A 19,091-nucleotide genomic window follows, 5' to 3' on the forward strand; every position below is an offset into this window, starting at 1 on the left:
TAATTAGGTTCTGTATTTGGTAAGATTATAAGGTGGTTATAATTGTCCAGGTACACGACCTAATTATTGGAGGTTTTGCCTTGAATTTTTATCATTCCCACTGCTACAGCAAGGAAAACTAAATTTCAGGGGATCAGGTAGCTCTCTTGCCCTTTTGCCCCCCACCCTCCTCCTAGCTTCTCCCTGCAACCCCTTCTTCAACCTTACTGTCAGAACCTGCTCTCCCTGAGCACATGGAAGTGAGGGATAAACTAGAAAATACTGACTTTTAAATAATACAAATTTAATTATGGACATGTTTATAGGCCAGTTATGATGGGTGCTCATAGAGTAAGTTCATCCAAAACCAATGCGCTTTTTTTTATTTTTTTTTTTAAACTGCTGCAAGTTTTAGTACAGGTACTCCACAAACACATTTTTAAGCAGCACTCCTTATACCTCTTTGTATTATGTATATAGAAAAAAAACAAAAACAAAAAACTATGCATGATACTTAGTCCAAAGCCAAAGGACTCATGATTTTACCGTTCTAGTTGATTGGGCTTGGTCCCAGCAGAGTCAGCAGGATTTCAAGGCATGATGACCAAATAGCTCAGCGTGTGTGCGCGTGTTCCAGATGGTGGTACTCCTACAGGATTTGTGATAATTTAACTGTCACTCATGACTAGAACAGTCTTGTTACAAGTCCCAGGAACCTCCAAAATCTAATATGCAGATAAGACACGGAGCAACCTGGTCTGGCTCAATCTCTTCTAATCATGGGTGACAGTCTGAGAGAGGGGGTGACAGAAGGGTTCTAGGTGAGCTGTTTGGGGCCCTGTTTTGGTGATCTTTGCCAGACATTTAAGGGGAAGAATATTTTAAATGGTAAAGAAAGGCACAGGTCAGCTGTGGGAGTGAAGAAGAAGTCTAATTGTATTCCATGTAGCAGCTCCTCATGACGTGGAAGAGTGCTGAGGGGGACTGAGTTCAACGGACATCACCATACATCTTGTTCAGATGGGCTACGCTAACCTATCCTTGTGGTAGGTTCCCGTAAGTATGTTTGTACAGTATGGGCAATGTTGTATAGTCGTGTTCAGTGCTTGGCTGCATTTAGTCAGCTTCATAGTTGCTTTCTGTAACTGAGCACATGCTGCTTTTGGTATCAGTTTAATGACAGACAACATATTTAATGAGGTTTCCTTGTATGCAAATGAAGATGAGCTTTTTTCCCCCCCCTCCCATGCTGACTGGAGGAGGGGACTTGTTTTTATATTCAAGTAAATATGGTATATGCATGAGCAGTTGCCAGAGAGTAACTGATATACTATTAATTTCTGTCCTCCTCTTTATAGTAACTTGTTCATCTACCTGTACTCACTAACCTTAATCTTTGGGTTGGTCCTGTGGTTTATAAAAACAAGCGGCTGAATGCTGCTTTCACCGTTTGTCTTCTGTTTTAGATGACAAGCTCTTAAGAAAAGTATGACTAAATAGAAAGAGCCGAACAAATGATACCCAGAAGTCCTAATCTTATCTGCACTTGTCTGTCTCCTGAAGGTCAGATATTGCTGTTCTAGGCTTACTTTGGAGGTTTGTAACCAGGATGTGTAAATTCATTAATTGTTTGGGGAATCCTTATAGAAGATTATGCAAAGCAGAGCGGATGGTCTGCAAGCTACATGTGACCTGCAACTAGGCCCTTTCCTTCCTCAGACTTTAACTTCCTGTTCCTACCTCCAGAGAGCAGGGTAGTGAATCACAGTAGTCAGGGGAGCTGAGGGTGGGCTTGGCTGTGTGATGAACCAGGGTGGGGGCAGGTGCATGGTGCAGCAGTGTGGGGGGCATGGGTGCATGATGCAGTGGTTGGAGGTAGGAGAGGTCCGGCTGCATGGGGCTGGGAGAACTCATCAATATTGTGTGTATCGTGACTCACTCCAGTGTGGTGCATGGGGTGTTTGGCCCTCATCTACTTAAGTTGGACAGCCAGGATGTAAACTACAGTATAAGGGCATAATGAGAAATTTTAAAAAGGGCATGTTATATTGCCTATTTATGTTCAAGACTCTAGGTTTTTAAAGCCAACTTTCATTTTTAATTTAATTTCAGCAGTATGGTGGCTGGATCTTTATTCAAAATAAAGCCAGGTTAAAATTGTACCTTACATGATTTATCTTGCCTGTTAGTGGGTAAAGTCTGTTCTTGATAGAGAAAGATTTGCAGTACTTTACAGCCTAAGTGCTAGTGCTCTAAAGCATGACTAAAACCTGACAAAAGCTCAATATATTTTTCTTTAACTTACAGATCATAGGTAAAATGTTTGAAAACTCAATTTCCACAGCTTCAAATACCAAGTTGTTTGGCTCTTATTCTTTTCCACATCTGCTTGATTTTAAATGTGCACACAGCTTTTTCTGAATAGTTACCATAGAGAATTGGTCTACAGTCTAGAAGTCAAACTTTTTTATAGCTTATGCATCACCAATAACAATTCTGCAGTTAAATTAAAAAAAACCAAAAAAACAAGTTGTCTATAAAAGGGCAAGTTTATATTTCTTTCTGTGTTTTTGCTTTTGGTTCTTTTGGGGATCTGTCTATCCATCAAGTAGCTTGTACAAGTCCAAAGAAAGAGCCAGATATCTGACACTGTCAATGAAGACAACAGACCATTCTGGGTACACATAGGAAGTACTCATATTCAGTAAAGAAGTGGTAATTTAACAATGAACAGGCTCCATCTCAGTCTCCAACACCTTCTTAAACTGTCAGCATCCCATCATGGAGGCTTCCAAAAGTAGCTTTTTTTTTTTTTTTTTTTTTTTTTTTTAGGGAAAGTTCAACTTTTTATAACAATTTTTGTTAAGTTGCATAGCTTTCCATCAAATATGTTTGAAAACCTGGAATTCTAGTTTTGAAAAATTAAGCAACATAAAGCATTCTGGAAACTAATTTTAGGTAATGGAAGTATAAAGTTAACTTTTCCTTATGCTTTCCTACAGAAATGGAATACACCTTCCGAGTGCATGTGCCCTTTTGGTTTTTTGTGTTTTTGTTTTTGATCTGCATGCTAGAAATGAAGGTTTATTTGTGTGTGTGTGTGTGTGTGTGGCTTTTTTTTTTGCAGAAGGAAATTGATAGGAGGGGCATAGACATTTTTAAAATGCATATTTAAAGTTCTTTATATTTAATCAACATTAGGAAAATTACCAGGTCTGACATGTATTTAAACACTGTAACATAGTATCATAATTAAAGTACCTTCTTGAACTAAAATAGAGTACTTAAATCATGACTTTGATATCAGAAAAATGTTTACTTGAATCCAGCTTACGTTAGGCATGTAAGATTGCATGTTGCTACTGAATGATGAGTTTAAACATTCAGGATTTTTTTTTCTTTTTAAACCATATATAAAAAATGAGCCTAAAGTCCTCAAGTCCAGTTATTGTGTGAGATTTCTACTGCTTGTAGTAGTAGAATCAGTTAAGTGCCATTTTTGTCAGGAGACTTAGTGACATGATGGACCATTACTTTTCTATCAGCCCTATCACTCCGCTTCATATGTAGTTCAGTCTTCTATCATCACTTCCTTGGTTGACCCCCTCTTCCTGTTCCTGACATGCAGTGTTCTAGCTGGTCTTTTTCTGATCATAGAATGTCTTGTAGTTGAAATCAAATTTTTGTTGCACCTTAGTAACTGTTGTAAGTTCTTTCTGTGCTTTACATTGCCATCAGCCTATAATTTCTGTTAGCCAGAGTAAGCAAAAATTTAATTCTATTGGGTTTTTAACTTTCAATTATTCCCTTTTTATCAGAAGAACATTGTAAAAGCAGATGCATAATACAAGGCAACAGATATTCATGATACTGTAACTTAGGTGCTTTGCAAACATTTGTAAACAATGCAAGTATCTATTAAACTGCAGGCAGAACTGCTCAAACAAAATTTAGCAGTAATGCTTGTCTGTGAAAATCATTTGGTCCTTTTCCAAAAAGCTGAAAGAAATGTGTACTATGCTCAATAAGCTAACAAGGCTCTGATGGAAGCAGAATTGCAAGACTAAAGAATGCTACCAAAAGAGTACCATCCTGGAAAGGTCCTGATCTTTTAAAGTGGGAGGCTGTTGGTTTTAAGCAAGCAAATCAGTGAATGGCAATCAGGGCTGTTGGCAATCTGTAAACTTATGGGCAGTCTATTTAAAAAAACAAAAACCAGAAAAACAAAGTGGTGGGGGACAGCTGAAATGTCTGGTGTGGGTTTCTTGTTTGTTTCAAGCAAAGCAGATTAAGCTGCTTGATACACAAACAGAGCAGAGCAGCTTTACCTGGTGCCTCAGTTAGGAGTTCAGCACACTTCAGGGAGTTCTTTTTAGGGCTTTGTAGCCCATGGGACCCTCTGGAGGTCTCCTATCCCCTCTTTTCCTGCCTCCCCCTACCAGCCATGAGCTGCTGCTGTTGTTTTTGCATCCTGTTGCCAGCCTGTATCCCTATTGGCCTTCAGGCAGGGTTCATAGCCCAAAGCAGGATGGGGAGAAGGTGCTACAACTGGGATGAAGCTGCAGGGCTGGGAGTGAAGAGAATTGTTGGAGGTCCATGTGGGAATGAGGACTAGGGTCAAGACGGGGGGGGGACAGCACAGTACCATCACGGGCATCAAGTTTGGAGATAAGTAGGGGACCCCTGGAGTGGGACAAGCATGCTGTAAAACCACTGCTGCAGTTGAGAAGCATTGCAGTCAAGCTGCAGTTGAGAAGCATCCAAGAAAACTGTTTTTACTGACAGTCTGAAATCTTTACTGACAACCAAACTGTTTACTATGTTTAACGTCAAAATTCCAACTTTAAACCTGGACCTTTTTAACTATTGTCTGATGCTACCAGAAGGCCTACATTGTACATAATGTGTCAGTAAAATGTGCTAGTAGAGAAGCTTGAATGTCAGTAAAAAGTTTTCAGATTGCCAGTAAATTCTTGGTTTGGCAACCCTCGAGGGGAAACAGAGGTAGTTGGCCACATTGACATCACAGAGCACTGAACAAGACACTTGAACTGTTTTAAAATAGCCCATGGTCCTTCAGTGAGAGACTCTTACCTAGCTTACTTTTATACTTCCCTATCCTTCTAACATAATTTGAGTTCAATGACTAGCTTAATTTTAACACTATTGGATTGTTGCAGCTAAGACTAAGCCAAGATGAGGAAGACACTTGAGTAGAATCTGTACATTAAAACCAGCATTGCCAGTATCTGACTTGTCAGTATCCCAAAGAGATTTTTCTTTCATAGGCGACATCTGGCAGTGGTAGGTATTGGGAACTGATTTCTGAGATCCTTTCAAGAATTTCATGGGGTGCCATATAGTATTCACTGTTTTTAAATTTGCAAACATGGTTCACAAGCTAAACCCCAAAAATGCCATTAGAAATCCATAGTTTTGGTCATCTTGAGTTCTTTGTAACAGGGGAAAAAAAGAATCTATTCCCCTCCCCACTTTTAGCTGCAGAAAAATAAGAGCTTGCCTTTCCCAAGGGATGCTATGATTCTATCCAGGGTGCCTTGAGCATAAAAAGTTTGAGAATCCAGTGCAATAATAGAGTGTAGCTTCTAATGGGATTAACCCCCAAATTTTTGTTTCATTAGGTTTAGCTCTAGGAACTATAATTTGAACATAAGAGGACAAATAAATTTGAATGTAAACTTCATAGAAATACAAAGATATGTCATAACAGCAAATTTCAAGTTGAACGAGTAATGCTTCTTACACTAGCTACTGTCTGTGGAAACCTATGAAAGGTGGGTGGTGGTCAGGTAACATGCTGTTGAATGATATATCTTGTCTGTTAGCCACTGGGCTACCCCTGTTGTCCTTTTATATGCTGTATGACGAGATGCATCTGAATAGCAAATGCATATTTTTGTAGGGTTAGAAGTACTTCATTTTTAATACACGCTTGTAAGGGCGTTCTGTTTTACACCCCCATATTAATTAGTAGTAAGGTTTGCTTGTTGCTATGGAAAATGTAGTTAAGGTGTGATGGGAACTTTTGTAGTGGGCAGTATTCTTCTCGACAAAATCAATCCTAAGGTAGACCTACTCCAAAAATATAGGCAGTTATGCCACTTTCTACCAGCAGAAGGCTAGACTCTGATTGCTTAATCTTGTTCACTAGGCTGCAAGCGAAGCCTACTCATGACAAGCTGTTCACAGATGCCATATTCATCTAAATCCAAGGCAACTCTCAATGTTAAGACAACCCTTCAATTAGTTACTAGATTGTAGACATGGGAAAACTTCTATAAATGGGTTTAAATTTTGAATTTTCCACATCTAGAATCCTAGTTATGGGAAGGTTGTTTTTTTTTTTTTTTTAATTTAATCCCTCTTCCTTCCCCCCCCACCCCCACATTGCCACAGGCAAAATAGCAATGGGGGAAAACTGTGGTTGGGGACTAGGCTGCCTTCTCCATGTCCCTTGTCTTCCCCACCCTTCTGCCACTGGGGGGAAAAAAAATCTTTGTTAGTTACTCTGGCCCTGGCTTGGTTGGGGGCATGGGGCACCCAGGCAGTAATGGCAATTCTGGCTCCAGCCTCAGGCTGGGACTGTGGCCAGAGCTATGGCCACAGCAGCTCTCTCTATGTACCCCTCCCTGCTGAATACATCCCTTACCTGCCATGTGAGCCATCCAGTCCCCATCTTGAATCGCAGCAACTTCTTCCCTGGTCTGTACTTGAACCTAAGGTAAGGGTATTTTCTCCGTGCTGGGGGCAGGGGGTGTACCTTATTTTAGATTTGAGTAAATGTAGTGTTGTGTAGTTCTGTTTGTGTTGCAGCATTGCTGTAATGCAGTGGGTGTCAGCCTTTTCTGGCAGGTATGCTGTATCATCCCCATACCTTCCCGGAGTGTTGAAGACTGGCCAAGGTGAGTGGATCAGCAGTTTCTTATAGTGACAAGCTACAGGAGCATGTGGCATTCTGGTTTAGTAATGAAGATTGGAAGAAGAGGAATATATAATCTTGAACTCCCAAGACCTTCTTTTTTTGTCAGATACCAAGAGGAGGTATGAAGTCCCTCATGCTTCTATGAGAAGCTTGTAAAAAGTACAAGGGAAGTTATCTTTAATTTACCTGAAGATGTAGCCAAGAGAGATTCATCCAGAGAATGGATGACTGCCAGCAAGCAAATAGAATTCCATAAGGCTGTCGAGAGAGCAACTGACATGTAAAAGGCATTTTGTTCTTATCCATTACCTAAGTTAAGCAGTAACTGTTACTTAAACTGTACTGGCACAAAAGTACTGAAAACTGAATTGAACAGGGCTGTCTATACACTTTAAAGTCCTTATACTTTTAAAAGCTATAAATTTTAAAATGATGCAGAACCCTCTAGGGGTCTTAGTTACCATTCTGGCTTGTATTCTTAGTTATCTGTAATGCAGCTCTTAAAGCCAAACTTAGCTTTTGGAGAATAGCCTTCAGATGGTTTAAGATTGTTTTTATATCTTTGTAAAGATGTGCTCAGTACCCCGTTGTACCAGGCACTTTGGGGAGGCAGTCTTTGCAAAGAGTTTATAATCCAAACTTCTAAAGCAGTACATTGGAAGGAAGGGATATAATGAGCAAAATGTTTGGAAATGTTTTTTTCCCTCTTGTGCAGTATTGTGGAAGGGGACTAGCCAGGAAGAGATGAAAATAAAGGGAAAGTTGGTATTTGGCTTTTGTTTTTTTGTGGTGTGGTGTATGATAAATTGATGAAACTTTTTAGAATCTGTTGGTTGCTGCTTCAGTTTCTCTTCTTCCCAGCTGCCTGAGTTTGGCTTCTCCTAGTAGTTCATCTTTGAGCTCACTGAAGAGGAGAGAATGGAGCTGCCATGGGTTCTGGTGCCTCAAAAGTAAGATGGTATCTTACATAGTTTTGCTTTTAGGGAGGCATTGTCCCAATTGAGTTCTTGCTTCCCTTTGAACAAATAAGACTGTTGCGTCTGCTGCAGTTGCTTTCTGACCTGGCCAGTAGAGTTTCTGGTTGGCATTCATTAATATTTATTCTGTATTCAGGTAATTCCTAGCAATTAGAAGATGAAAGTGAATTTACTGTGGACTGAATACAGGGCATGCCCATCCATAATTTTTATTTCACCAAGAATTCTATCCAGAGATGGACAATATTTTGGTGTAGGACATTACTGTCAATTCTACTTTTAGGAGAAGTGTGTGTTCTGTGAAAAGAATATGGGTTCCTCTTGCTAAGAATCCAGTTAGTAACGGGAGAAGCATTTTGTATGAGGATACTGTTTGTAGAATGATATTCCTTTCCATGAAAAGGTGAGGTTCTGAAACATAACTTCATAATCTAAAGTGAAATGCTTAGGTGAACTAAAAACTCATAAGCAGTGATTTGGTATCTAAGCCCAAGTGTGTAATCTTTCCTTTTAGGGCATGCTCAATCTAGAGCAAAGGCAATTGAGGGAAGATGACAGATTGAGACTGTGTGGAAAAACAAAGAACATCTTCCAGTTAATTGGTCCAAATCGATTGCTTTTTCTGGCCAAAATTTTATACAGCAGAAAAATACTGGGTCTTGGGTTGGAAGTTTATCTAATTTTTTGAAAACTGTTCAATCTGACTTTATTAAGTGACAACCATTTTGTTTTTTCATGTTGGGCTTATCCAGATTGTGATTTCTTGGAAAAAATGTAATGAATGAAGGATGTAGACTTACTGAATGTGATTCTATCTGATGTTTGCTAAATATTTATTTATTGCTGGGCATTGTTACTTAACTCTCTTTGGTCCATCAGATGTTTTTAATATGAGCTCTTTGAGGCAGACACGTGTTGTTTTGTGGGTTTTTTATACCTTACACATACAGGGAGGCCCTATGGTGTGATTTGGGTAGGGGATAGGGGGCTCTCGTGTTTTGTTTTGTTTTTTTTGGAGGGGGGCACTGCGGTATCAGTCTGGGGAAAAGCTTCTAAAGGTAGATTAAATGGTTTTTTATACAGATTTTTTTTATTTTAAGGAGCACAGATATGACTGCACTTTTTTGAAAGACATGGTTTATATAAGCTTCACTTGGATTGCCTTGCATGCTAGTTCTCTAGTTCAGTATGTTGTGATGCAAAAATGAGTTGCAAGAATGTATGAAAGGGTTGTGAACAAACGTATTAGAAGTGTTTTTTCCTTTTAAAGAAGAAAAATGTGGGAAACCATGGCTTTTCCCTTACAAGCTGGTGGAGTTCCAGCCTGCAAGGGGCTGCATGGGGGGCCCCCTCCTGGCTAACACACTGGAGGTCTGGAGGTAGGAGGCACTGGGTTGGGACTGGTGATTTGTTTACAAATGGATCCCCGGTACAAAAAAGGTTGAGAACCACTGCTCTAGTTAAGCAAATGCAGTTCTAACTTGTTTCTCTAAAGTCAAATTACTTGATTTATTTAAGCTTTTATTTTTATTTTTAAACTTTTTTTTTTTTTTATTTTAAAGCCTTGACTTCTGCAGCCACAGTGGATTTAGTCTGTTAAAGTGTATTACCTTGCATATGAATTTTAAGCAGGTTTTTTCTGCTCTCATGTTACAGATGGCCTGGCTGCTCTTTCGTTTTCCATTAGTTCCTTGACCTTGATTGGTATGTTGGCAGCAATCACCTACACAGTAAGTCTCCACCTCCTTTACAGAGACTGTTCAGTACTTTTTGACTACCATTTTGTTGATTCTAACTTACCAATATTAAATTTAACTTGTGCGGTTAACTTAATGTTGAAAGCAAATCTGCTGGCACAAAAGGGTAATAAATGGTTACCTGTTATAACTATTAATGGAATAAATGTCTTTTACTTCCAAAAATATAGTAGCAATTTGAGGTGACCTAGTTTAGAGGTATCCAGACTTCCTAACCCTTTGAGTTTCAAACCAAAATCTTGATGTAACCAAATGCTGCATGATTTACTGATGTCCAAGAGCCACTGATCTGTGCCTTAGCAAAAATAAGTTGGTTGTTAAATGATTTAAAAATAAACAAGAACTGAAGAAAATAAAAAATGGAAGATGATATCTACAGATTGTTCTGTGGTATGACTCTTACACCCCATCAAACATTATATAAAACATTATTTTTTTTATATTGACTTTTTAAAGAACAAACAAAACCCTCACTTTCTTTACTTGCTACTTTTTCCATAAGCGGTGAAAAGTTTTGATTTAGATCAGTTTTTTTAAGTTAATGAGTGCATATCTCCATAGGTGATGCTGAGGTCAGGCTTACTGTCCTTTTGAGTTGAATTCCATTTGAACCATTCTAAGACTGGATCTGCAGACTTCAACTGTTGGAGATCCAACTGAGAGGTTCTTTTGAAAACCTTTTCACCCTGGGAACCTTTGACAGCAGTGGATTCAAAATGAAGTATTTCTTCGCCCCAAAGTACCATACAGAGAAAAGGATAAAAAAGGAAAAAATGCCTGTTGTACACTTTGCATATGCCTCTCCCTTTTGTTCCATTGCAGCACTGGGGAATCTGAACCCATCAGCTTGTTGACAGAAGGGGCACTACCACTTCTTTGTCTAGGTTAGCCTATTTATGGTGTTAGTATAGTGGTATAGTATTTATGGTGTTAACTTGCTGTTCTGTTGCTTATGAAGTGGCATTTGGAAATCAAAAACTGTTGGTGAATAGCTATAGTGTTTATGGCTAAAAGCTGAGGAGTAAATTGTTTGAACTAAACATGTCAGATCAGACTTAAAATAGGTAATAGCTTGTTGCTTAATTGAGGACAAACTATTGTAAAATGTAATATATTACAAAGACTTATGCAAACATAACCAATCTTAACTGATAGTGGTATCCCCTTTCTCCTTTTGAAGACCCCTGAACAACTTATTCATTTCCTTGTTCCCAGTCAAGGTATCATCCCCTCCTGGGCTAGGGACAGAAATTGTGCACAAACCAGTGTAAGTGATCAGAAACTGGTTCAAATATGTAATGCAGTGGTCACCAACTGGTCTATCCCAATTGCCTGGTTGATGGGGGAGCCCCTGACAGTCTAAGTTGGTGGGGGGGAGGCTAGCTTCCCCAGACTTGGATCAACTGTTGTCAGGGGCTCTGCAATCAGGAGTGGTGGGACACAATCCAGGAGCTACAGGACATAGGAGCAGGGGGATGCACATGGCTCAGTGGAGCTGTGCCCCCTGCTGCCAGGCTGGGTCAGGGGAGAGTTGTAGCCCAGGTGGCTTGTCCAGGTGTGTGGGGGTCCTCTGCTGCTGCACATACCCTGGCGGAGGCCTGGGGGCCACGTGCCGCCACCCCCCCCATCTGTGCGCAGGGTGAGGTGTCTGCTGCTGCTGTGTGCTGTGCTTTGAGTCCCATGCCCTGGTGCAGCTCAGGGCGCAAAGCCCAGTGTGCAGTGGCAGCCACCTCGCCCCATGTATAGAGCGGGGGCCATGTACCCCCTGGGCCTCTGCCAGAGTGTGTGCAGCGGTGGGAGCCCCCCATGTGCCTGGATGATATGCCCAGGCTCTGACCTCCCCTGGCATGGCCTGTCTGGCCCTACTCACTCCTGACCCGCTCCCTCCCTTACTGTGGGGGGCCTTGATTGGCCCCCTCTTCCACTGTCATCTCCCAGACTGACCTGCTGGGTGGAGGGGGCACTGTAGATCCTGCTTTGCCCTTTACTTCAAACCATGTTTTTTCACTTCAAAAAGTTTGGAGACCACTGCTGTAACGCAGCAACTTATGAGATAATCAATGCACATGAACTGCTTTCAAAGTGGCTGAAACTGGTTTAAGATAAATCTGGATGGATACAATATCAGACTTAATTGATTTTAGGCTAAATTGGTTTATTGAACTTCTGACCCAGATCCCCTCCAGATTCAAGTGAACTCAGTGCCCCAGCATCCCATGAATTCCTTGCACCTCCCATGCAAACCTGTTCTCTCATTTACCCTCTCCCTTTGTAGGGTGGGTGGGCTAGCCTTGGCCCAAGCTGTCTGCTTGAGCTGAGCAGGGAGGCATGTTCTAGCACCTCTGGTTTCTGGCCTGGGCCACTGCAGGCATGTGGCTGCATTTTTTGGAATCGGAGAGCATTTATACACATACGTTTTCATCCTGCAATGTGCTGGAGATCCAGCGGGTTGGAGCAGATCAGTTAATAATCTACTCCGCATGCGAGCTGACACACACCACACTGCTTTGCTTGTAGTTGTATAAGTAGCAAAATGTGCATCAATGAGCAGAAAATAATAATGGTGGTGCGCTTTTTGAAGTAAAACCCCTCTGTTTTAGTTCAAAAGCAAGCCACCACCACCATTTTCTCAGGGCTGATGCACATTTTGCCACTTATACAACTGCTAGCACTGTAACACCAGGCACTCTTTTATAAGTGCCCGGCATGGCAGTGCAAACATGTATGAATGCCCAAAAATGAATGTCTGTTCACTTGCTTATTGGTTCAATATACACAGTTTAGATAAACCTGAGAACATTAAATAGGTTCAGCTTTGTGGTTTTTGACTGTCTATGTAGCACTGCTGTTCAAGGTGCCCAGTATTAATTTAGCTTTGATTTGCTGGTGAATGGGTATGGGACTAACCCTGTCAGCTAGGATCTATTTCAGGCATTTCAGTGGTAGCACATTGCCAAATAAAGACATGTAATATTTAACACAACCCCCCATCACTGCTATGGCTAAAAGGTGAGAGGGGAAGATCATTGTTTTCCTCTTGGCATTAGTTGCTAGTCATCTTGGCGTTTTGCAACTGAGCTTTTTAGGGTGTGTGGGGTGGGGCGGGGGAAGAGGTTTGAATAGTTCATGTGCCTTCCTGGGCAAAATGCAGTTACAACAGAACAGAAAGTGTTGCAACAGATCCCTTCTGAGAATATTTGGAAGGGCAAGGGGAAATAGAATCTAAAAGTCACAAAAGTTTCACAAAATGATACTTTTGTGACAAGGTTTAATAGAGTTGGTGGTACATGCCTGCATAAGAGAGTATTGTATTTGGGTCTGAAATTTAGCTTTATGTTACAGTCCATGGAAAAAATTGAATATCATCAGTTGGGATAATATGCAAAGTATAGATATCTTTGCAGTCTGGCATTCTGAATCGGGTTTTTTTCCATCTCTCTCGTTTGTTTTCATTGAGGCTAATTTGCGCATAATGTGTACTTTTTCAGTCTGCAGTCAATTAGTATTTTCTTGGAGGCAATGTTAATGATTAGTGTACAGTACCAATGCAAAATTATTGTGTAGTACACTTTTATACTTTTTTAAATTGGGGAATATTGACCATAATTATGTGAAAGGTGAAAGTAGGTGAGAATACTTCAGTTTCATCTCAAATTGGGTTTTTATCACCAAGATCAGCTGAGTACTTTTTCACACTATTTAGTTTGGTTTACTGTATTTCTCCATTCAATAAGAGAACAATGGAAGTGAAGTCAGCATGCTGAAAAATTCAAAGGGTAGCTTTCAATTAGATCAGTGATCCATCCTTTTTCTGCTGTGCTTGTTAAGTACTTCAGAAGACAAAAGACTCAGAAGTAGTCAGTTTATTGAACTTGCCCAAGGGCATCTAACTGCTGTCAGTTGGCTTATGCCTGTAAAGGGGTTATACCTTACATTGTTAACCTGTAAGATGTAACTGTATTAATGCAAACATATATATTTTATCTTATTACCACTTACAGCATTATAAACTAATTGTAGTATGCATTTTGATACTTCTGTTAAAAGATCAGTTCTATAAATTTGCTGCTTTCAGCATTGCTTTTCAGTCATTGAGGTTAATTGGGTAACATTACTAGTCTAGTATGGTGAATTTAGTTTTAGCTTTAAGCCTTCATAGCTTTTAAAACTTTGCTCAAAAGTTGTGAATGTCTGTAAAACCGCTGGGGGGAAGAAGGCACAAATCAAATCACTTCTCTTGTTTCTACTAAATTCTACTGAGATTTATTGTGCTCATGTTTTCCTTGTTCTCTGGGGATCTCTATATTAACACTTGGGGCTTAGTTCTGCAGCTTGTTGCTAGGTCTTTTAATGTTTTCAAAAGTTTGTTCTGTGTGGGGTGCACAAGAAGTCTCATGAGGGTGAAGCTTTTCCCCTGTTCTATGGAAAGGAGAATTGCTGCTTCTGCTAGAGCGGCAGAGAGGATGCCTGCAGACACGAAAGTATGTTCTGACTAGACCCTCCCTAGCTCAATATTTCCTTGTAAACGGCTACCTTTTAGCGTAATATTGATTTGACTTGGTGGCTTCCGACACCTGCAGGAAAAAGAACCCAAAACACACTTTTTAGCTGTACAGCTATTTTGTATCCAAAACCAAAATAATGCTTTATATACCTTTGCTGATAAGGAGAATATGAAGACAAGCTCACTCATGCAGTATATCCTAGGATTATGATGAGTGGTCCTTGAAAGCAAGCAATAGACCGATCATAATCTTGTATGTTGTCCCCAACGGACAGTGTGAGTTCGTGCCCGGTGCGCTATTGCCAATGAACGCACAGGGGTGGAGGATCCAACTTTAATCTTTATTGTTTCCAGTCTGCGCAGAGAGGGGTGCTTGGCAATCGTTTGCAAAGCAAGCACCACCGGTTTCTGCCTTTGGGTACCTTTTTATACATATGTTTGCAAGTGTATCGCTCAGTGATTGGTTACAAGCCACTGACATAAGACGTTCTCTACTGAGCATGTCTCTGTACCTATGTTTTAGCCATGTAATTCATTTACATACATATATATTTCATTAACATACTTTTGCCCTGCCCAGGGGTGTGATTTTTAGCATTATGATGAGACCTTTTTCTGAACTTCTTGCTATCTTACAAGTGTCAGGGAGACACTATCCTGCTGGTGTTAGGGAGGCATTCCAGGAATCCTCCGCATCCCACACGCTGTGCTCTGCAAGCATCTCTTAACACACACGTGCCACACCCCTCCCAGCATCTGCAACTTGCCTTAAGTATTCAGTTAGATATAGTTTGCAAAAGCTAGATATAACATAAAAAAGATTACATAAAAAAGATTACATCATGTAGATGAGATTTACTTAGTGAGACACTCGCATCATCTGAGCAGAACTCACTAATTAAGTCATTGCATAACAGGTCAGAGGTGCATAGTTCCTTTTTTGGATGCATTTCTATGGGCATCAAGTGAATGGGACAAATGCATGTAAACAATATTTTGTTCCAGCCACAGTCATAAGGATAATCAAGTTGAACAGAGCCAATATTCTCTTACTGTGTCTACAGTTTAGAATACACTTGGGCACAGTGTTTTTTCCTTTAAGAATTGTGTTCTTATCATCCCCACTTGTCCACTGCCTCATTTGCAACATCAAGTCTGTATCTGCTTCCTTGTGTAGAGTTAAGTGTTTCTGTTAAATTCTCTTGTGCATTTCCCAATGGATGTGACTTTTTAAGGCACCCTTGTACTTCAGTATGGGACTAGCACTATCCCAGTAATTTTCAGAAATAGCATCTTTTGCATCGTTCAGGATTCTTCCTGACCTGACAAGCAAGTCATTACATGCTTAATGAACTAGTGACACTTAATTGAATGGTGTGTTAGGGTTCATGCCTTTACACTTGAGTGTAACAGATTGAGCTGTTGGTACAGATATGGGCAGAGCATATTTTGAACCATTGTATTTACTTGAATAAAACCCTCAGGGAGCTAGTGTGACTTGTATGCTTGTATTTTGTATTCCAAACTAGCTTTTATTCACTGAATGCTTTTTCATGCTGGACAGGTTGCACCTTTTAAATTGGTTACCTTAAATGTAGCACTGAGTGGTCTGTGGGACAAATTAAATATGATAAAGGCAAGTATAAATATAGTAAGCATCAGACGTGCCTTTTGTAGGCTAGAAAAAAAGTTTTCCCATTTTTGGTCTAGTAGAAGTCCGTTGTTCAATAAGACCCAAATTCAGAATCTGTTGTTTAGTCTGGTAAAACTTGAGAAACTTCCTGGTTGGTAACCGATGAACCGGGAGCAGCAAGAGGGTTGCTGGATCATATTTTGTCTAACGTAAGTATGGCGTGTAATTTGAGACACTTAAAGCTGCTTCTTTTTAGGGAACAGAGGGCCCCTTTAGAATAGCCATACTACTACATGGTGGCACACACTACCTTGTGCATGCAGTCTCAAAATGATTTCCATAGTAGACACTTTTCTTAATCAGAAATGAAAACTGCTGTCTGCACGAACTACAATGATACCTTTTTTATAGTAAATTGAAAATATTTCCAGAACGATTTTACAGTTGATGACACTTTGAAGACCAGTGGAGCAAATTTAAGTTTACTGATTTCCTTATTCATTATTCTGTATCTCCAGTGGTATGATAAATGAAGAGGTATTGGGGAAAATAGTTAAGGAGCAGTAAAGAAAGGTGGCTTTTAATAACTAGATTCTCAAATAGTGAATTAAGTGGTACAACATTGAAAGAATCCAAAGCTGCAGTACTGTATAGTGTTTGAGAATTTAACTTTTTATGAAGCTAGAGGAGAGACTCTTCAGTTGAGGTGGGGGGTGGAAATTGCTGAGGGACTTACCTGGGAAGTGCTGAGTGTCTCTTGCAAGATGCTGTGCATTTTAAGGTTCCCTTGGCTGTAAAAAGAGATCAGTATCTCAGTTGCCTTATAGTAACAGACCTACAACCTTTACTTGGTATCATAGTGTTGGCTGCATCAGGTGGGTGGTATAGTCTATGAAGATAACATAATAAAGTTGTTGTTTTGTCATTATTTTATAGTGTCCCATTAATGTGGTAAGTAGGAGCTTCTTTAGGGGATTTACAACTTAATCCTGCTGGTATAGACGCTTTTAAGCTTTGTTCATTGCATATTGACTTTTTATAAAACCTTTTGCCATAAATTTAATATGGTTTCACTCTGAAGATGCTTATTTGCATTTGTAGCTACATTTCTACAAGACTACACTGGACATAACTTAAGGGCAAAAATGGCACTTAAAGCTTGATGTGTCCCTGCATGGAGTGCAGCGCACGCCCAGAAGAGGCAGCACATTGGTTGGACCTGGCTCTCACAATTTCTGTCGGGTGCTTCAGCAGGTATTTTTAGCACTCTTATTTAATAGCCGATTCTATCCATTTTGGATAAAAGCGCCAAAAACCCCACTGAAGTGCTCAATCTATACAGGCTGTAGAGCTGGGTCAAACTTTTTTTTTATGTGCTGTCTCTTCCATTAAAGCACGGTTTTGTTTGTTTTTTTTTGTCGTCGTGTTGTTTTCCCCCCCCCCGGGTCTGTCAGCAGCCAAAGTGTATAACATACTTGATGCTATAACTATGATTTTTTGGGGGGGGGAACCTGAAATAGACCGTATTCTTTAGTGTCATCCAAGCTTACTAAAGTTTCTAATATTCTTACAAATTCTGAGATGCATAGCTCAACTAGATCCTATTTATAACTCTTGTATATTGCCTCTTGATTTGAGGCAATATTTGATTTGATTGGATTGAAAATTTGCTTTTTAAATGTGTGCCTAAATTCTAAACAGAGGTTTAGATGAACAAACAGTTTAAGTGTTTGTTAGAGATTAATTAGGAAGGTAAATCTAGGTACTTTGACTATTATTTGCCTTGTTTTTGTTTTCTAAACCATGAACTTTTTCCAGTCAGTACCTGTTACTGTATGTTTGTACCAAGGTGGAACATCATTTTACAAGCCACAGTGCAAAAGAGGGTAACCCATCTTGCTTTCAAACATGTGGGTATTTGGATTCATGGATTCATAGATGTTAGGGTCGGAAGGGACCTCAATAGATCGAGTCCAACCCCCCTGCATAAGCAGGAAAGAGGGCTGGGTCTAGATGACCCCAGCTAGATACTCATCTAACCTCCTCTTGAAGACCCCCAGGGTAGGGGAGAGCACCACCTCCCTTGGGAGCCCGTTCCAGACCCTGGCCACTTTAACTGTGAAGAAGTTCTTCCTAATGTCCAATCTAAATCTGCTCTCTGCTAGCTTGTGGCCATTATTTCTTGTAACCCCCGGGGGCGCCTTGGTGAATAAATACTCACCAATTCCCTTCTGTGCCCCCGTGATGAACTTATAGGCAGCCACAAGGTCGCCTCTCAACCTTCTCTTGCGGAGGCTGAATAGATCCAGTTTCTCTAGTCTCTCCTCGTAAGGCTTGGACTGTAGGCCCTTAACCATACGAGTGGCCCTTCTCTGGACCCTCTCCTGGTTATCCGCATCCCTCTTGAAGTGCGGCGCCCAGAATTGCACGCAGTACTCCAACTGCGGTCTGACCAGTGCCCAATAGAGGGGAAGTATCGCCTCCTTGGACCTATGTCATACATCTGTTGATGCACGATAAAGTGCCATTGGCTTTTTTGATGGCTTCGTCACACTGCCGACTCATGTTCATCTTGGAGTCCACTAAGACTCCAAGATCCCTTTCCACTTCCGTGCCACCCAGCAGGTCATTCCCTAGGCTGTAGGTGTGCTGGACATTTTTCCTCCCTAGGTGCAGTACTTTGCATTTCTCCTTGTTGAACTGCATTCTGTTTTGTGCCCACTTGTCCAACCTGTCCATAGCTTTGTGTCATCTGCAAACTTGGACAGAGTACATTTCACTCCCTCGTCCAAGTCACTGATGAAGACATTAAAGAGTATCGGTCCAAGGACTGAACCCTGTGGGACCCCACTTCCCACACCCTTCCAAGTCGAAACCGACCCATCCACCACGACTCTGGGTAGAGTTGGGTTGCTTAATGGTAACAAGGAAGTAGCAGAGATGGTGACCACCATGGGGTAAAGGTGTGTTCTTCATTGCTTTCAGTTTGGCTAAAACCTAATATAAAAATTTTTTTTTTGCAGTTTAGCTGAGGAAAAAGGGGTAGAAATATTGCTAATGGTAAATGTGGGGTGTGTTTGTTTCTTGGGGGTTTTTTGGCCAGTAGCCTTCAAGGTCCCAGCCAAATTCTGCAGAAGGTCCTAATAAGTGATGAAACTATGTTCTCTGAAAGATTTCTAGGCATGCACTAATCTTGTAGCACTTTCTGTTGGTTTTTACATAGGGTTACCATATTTCCAGTTTCAAAAAGACACCTGTTGGGGTGGTTATGATTTGGGGGGGGGGGGGGGGGGGGGGC

General features: G+C 40.6%; 1 protein-coding gene across 1 annotated transcript in view; it reads left to right on the plus strand.

Annotated features, from left to right (window-relative positions):
* The window catches only part of LMBRD1 (LMBR1 domain containing 1), a 223,701-nt gene that overhangs the window by 93,606 nt on the left and 111,004 nt on the right, over positions 1 to 19,091 (plus strand). Inside the window, exon 7 of the mRNA XM_006016640.3 lies at positions 9,556 to 9,629. Within this exon, the coding sequence (XP_006016702.1) occupies positions 9,556 to 9,629 (74 nt within the window). The remainder of the gene's footprint in view (positions 1 to 9,555; positions 9,630 to 19,091) is intronic.

Source organism: Alligator sinensis, unplaced genomic scaffold, assembly GCF_000455745.1.
Source record: "Alligator sinensis unplaced genomic scaffold, ASM45574v1 scaffold499_1, whole genome shotgun sequence".
NCBI lineage: Eukaryota > Metazoa > Chordata > Crocodylia > Alligatoridae > Alligator > Alligator sinensis.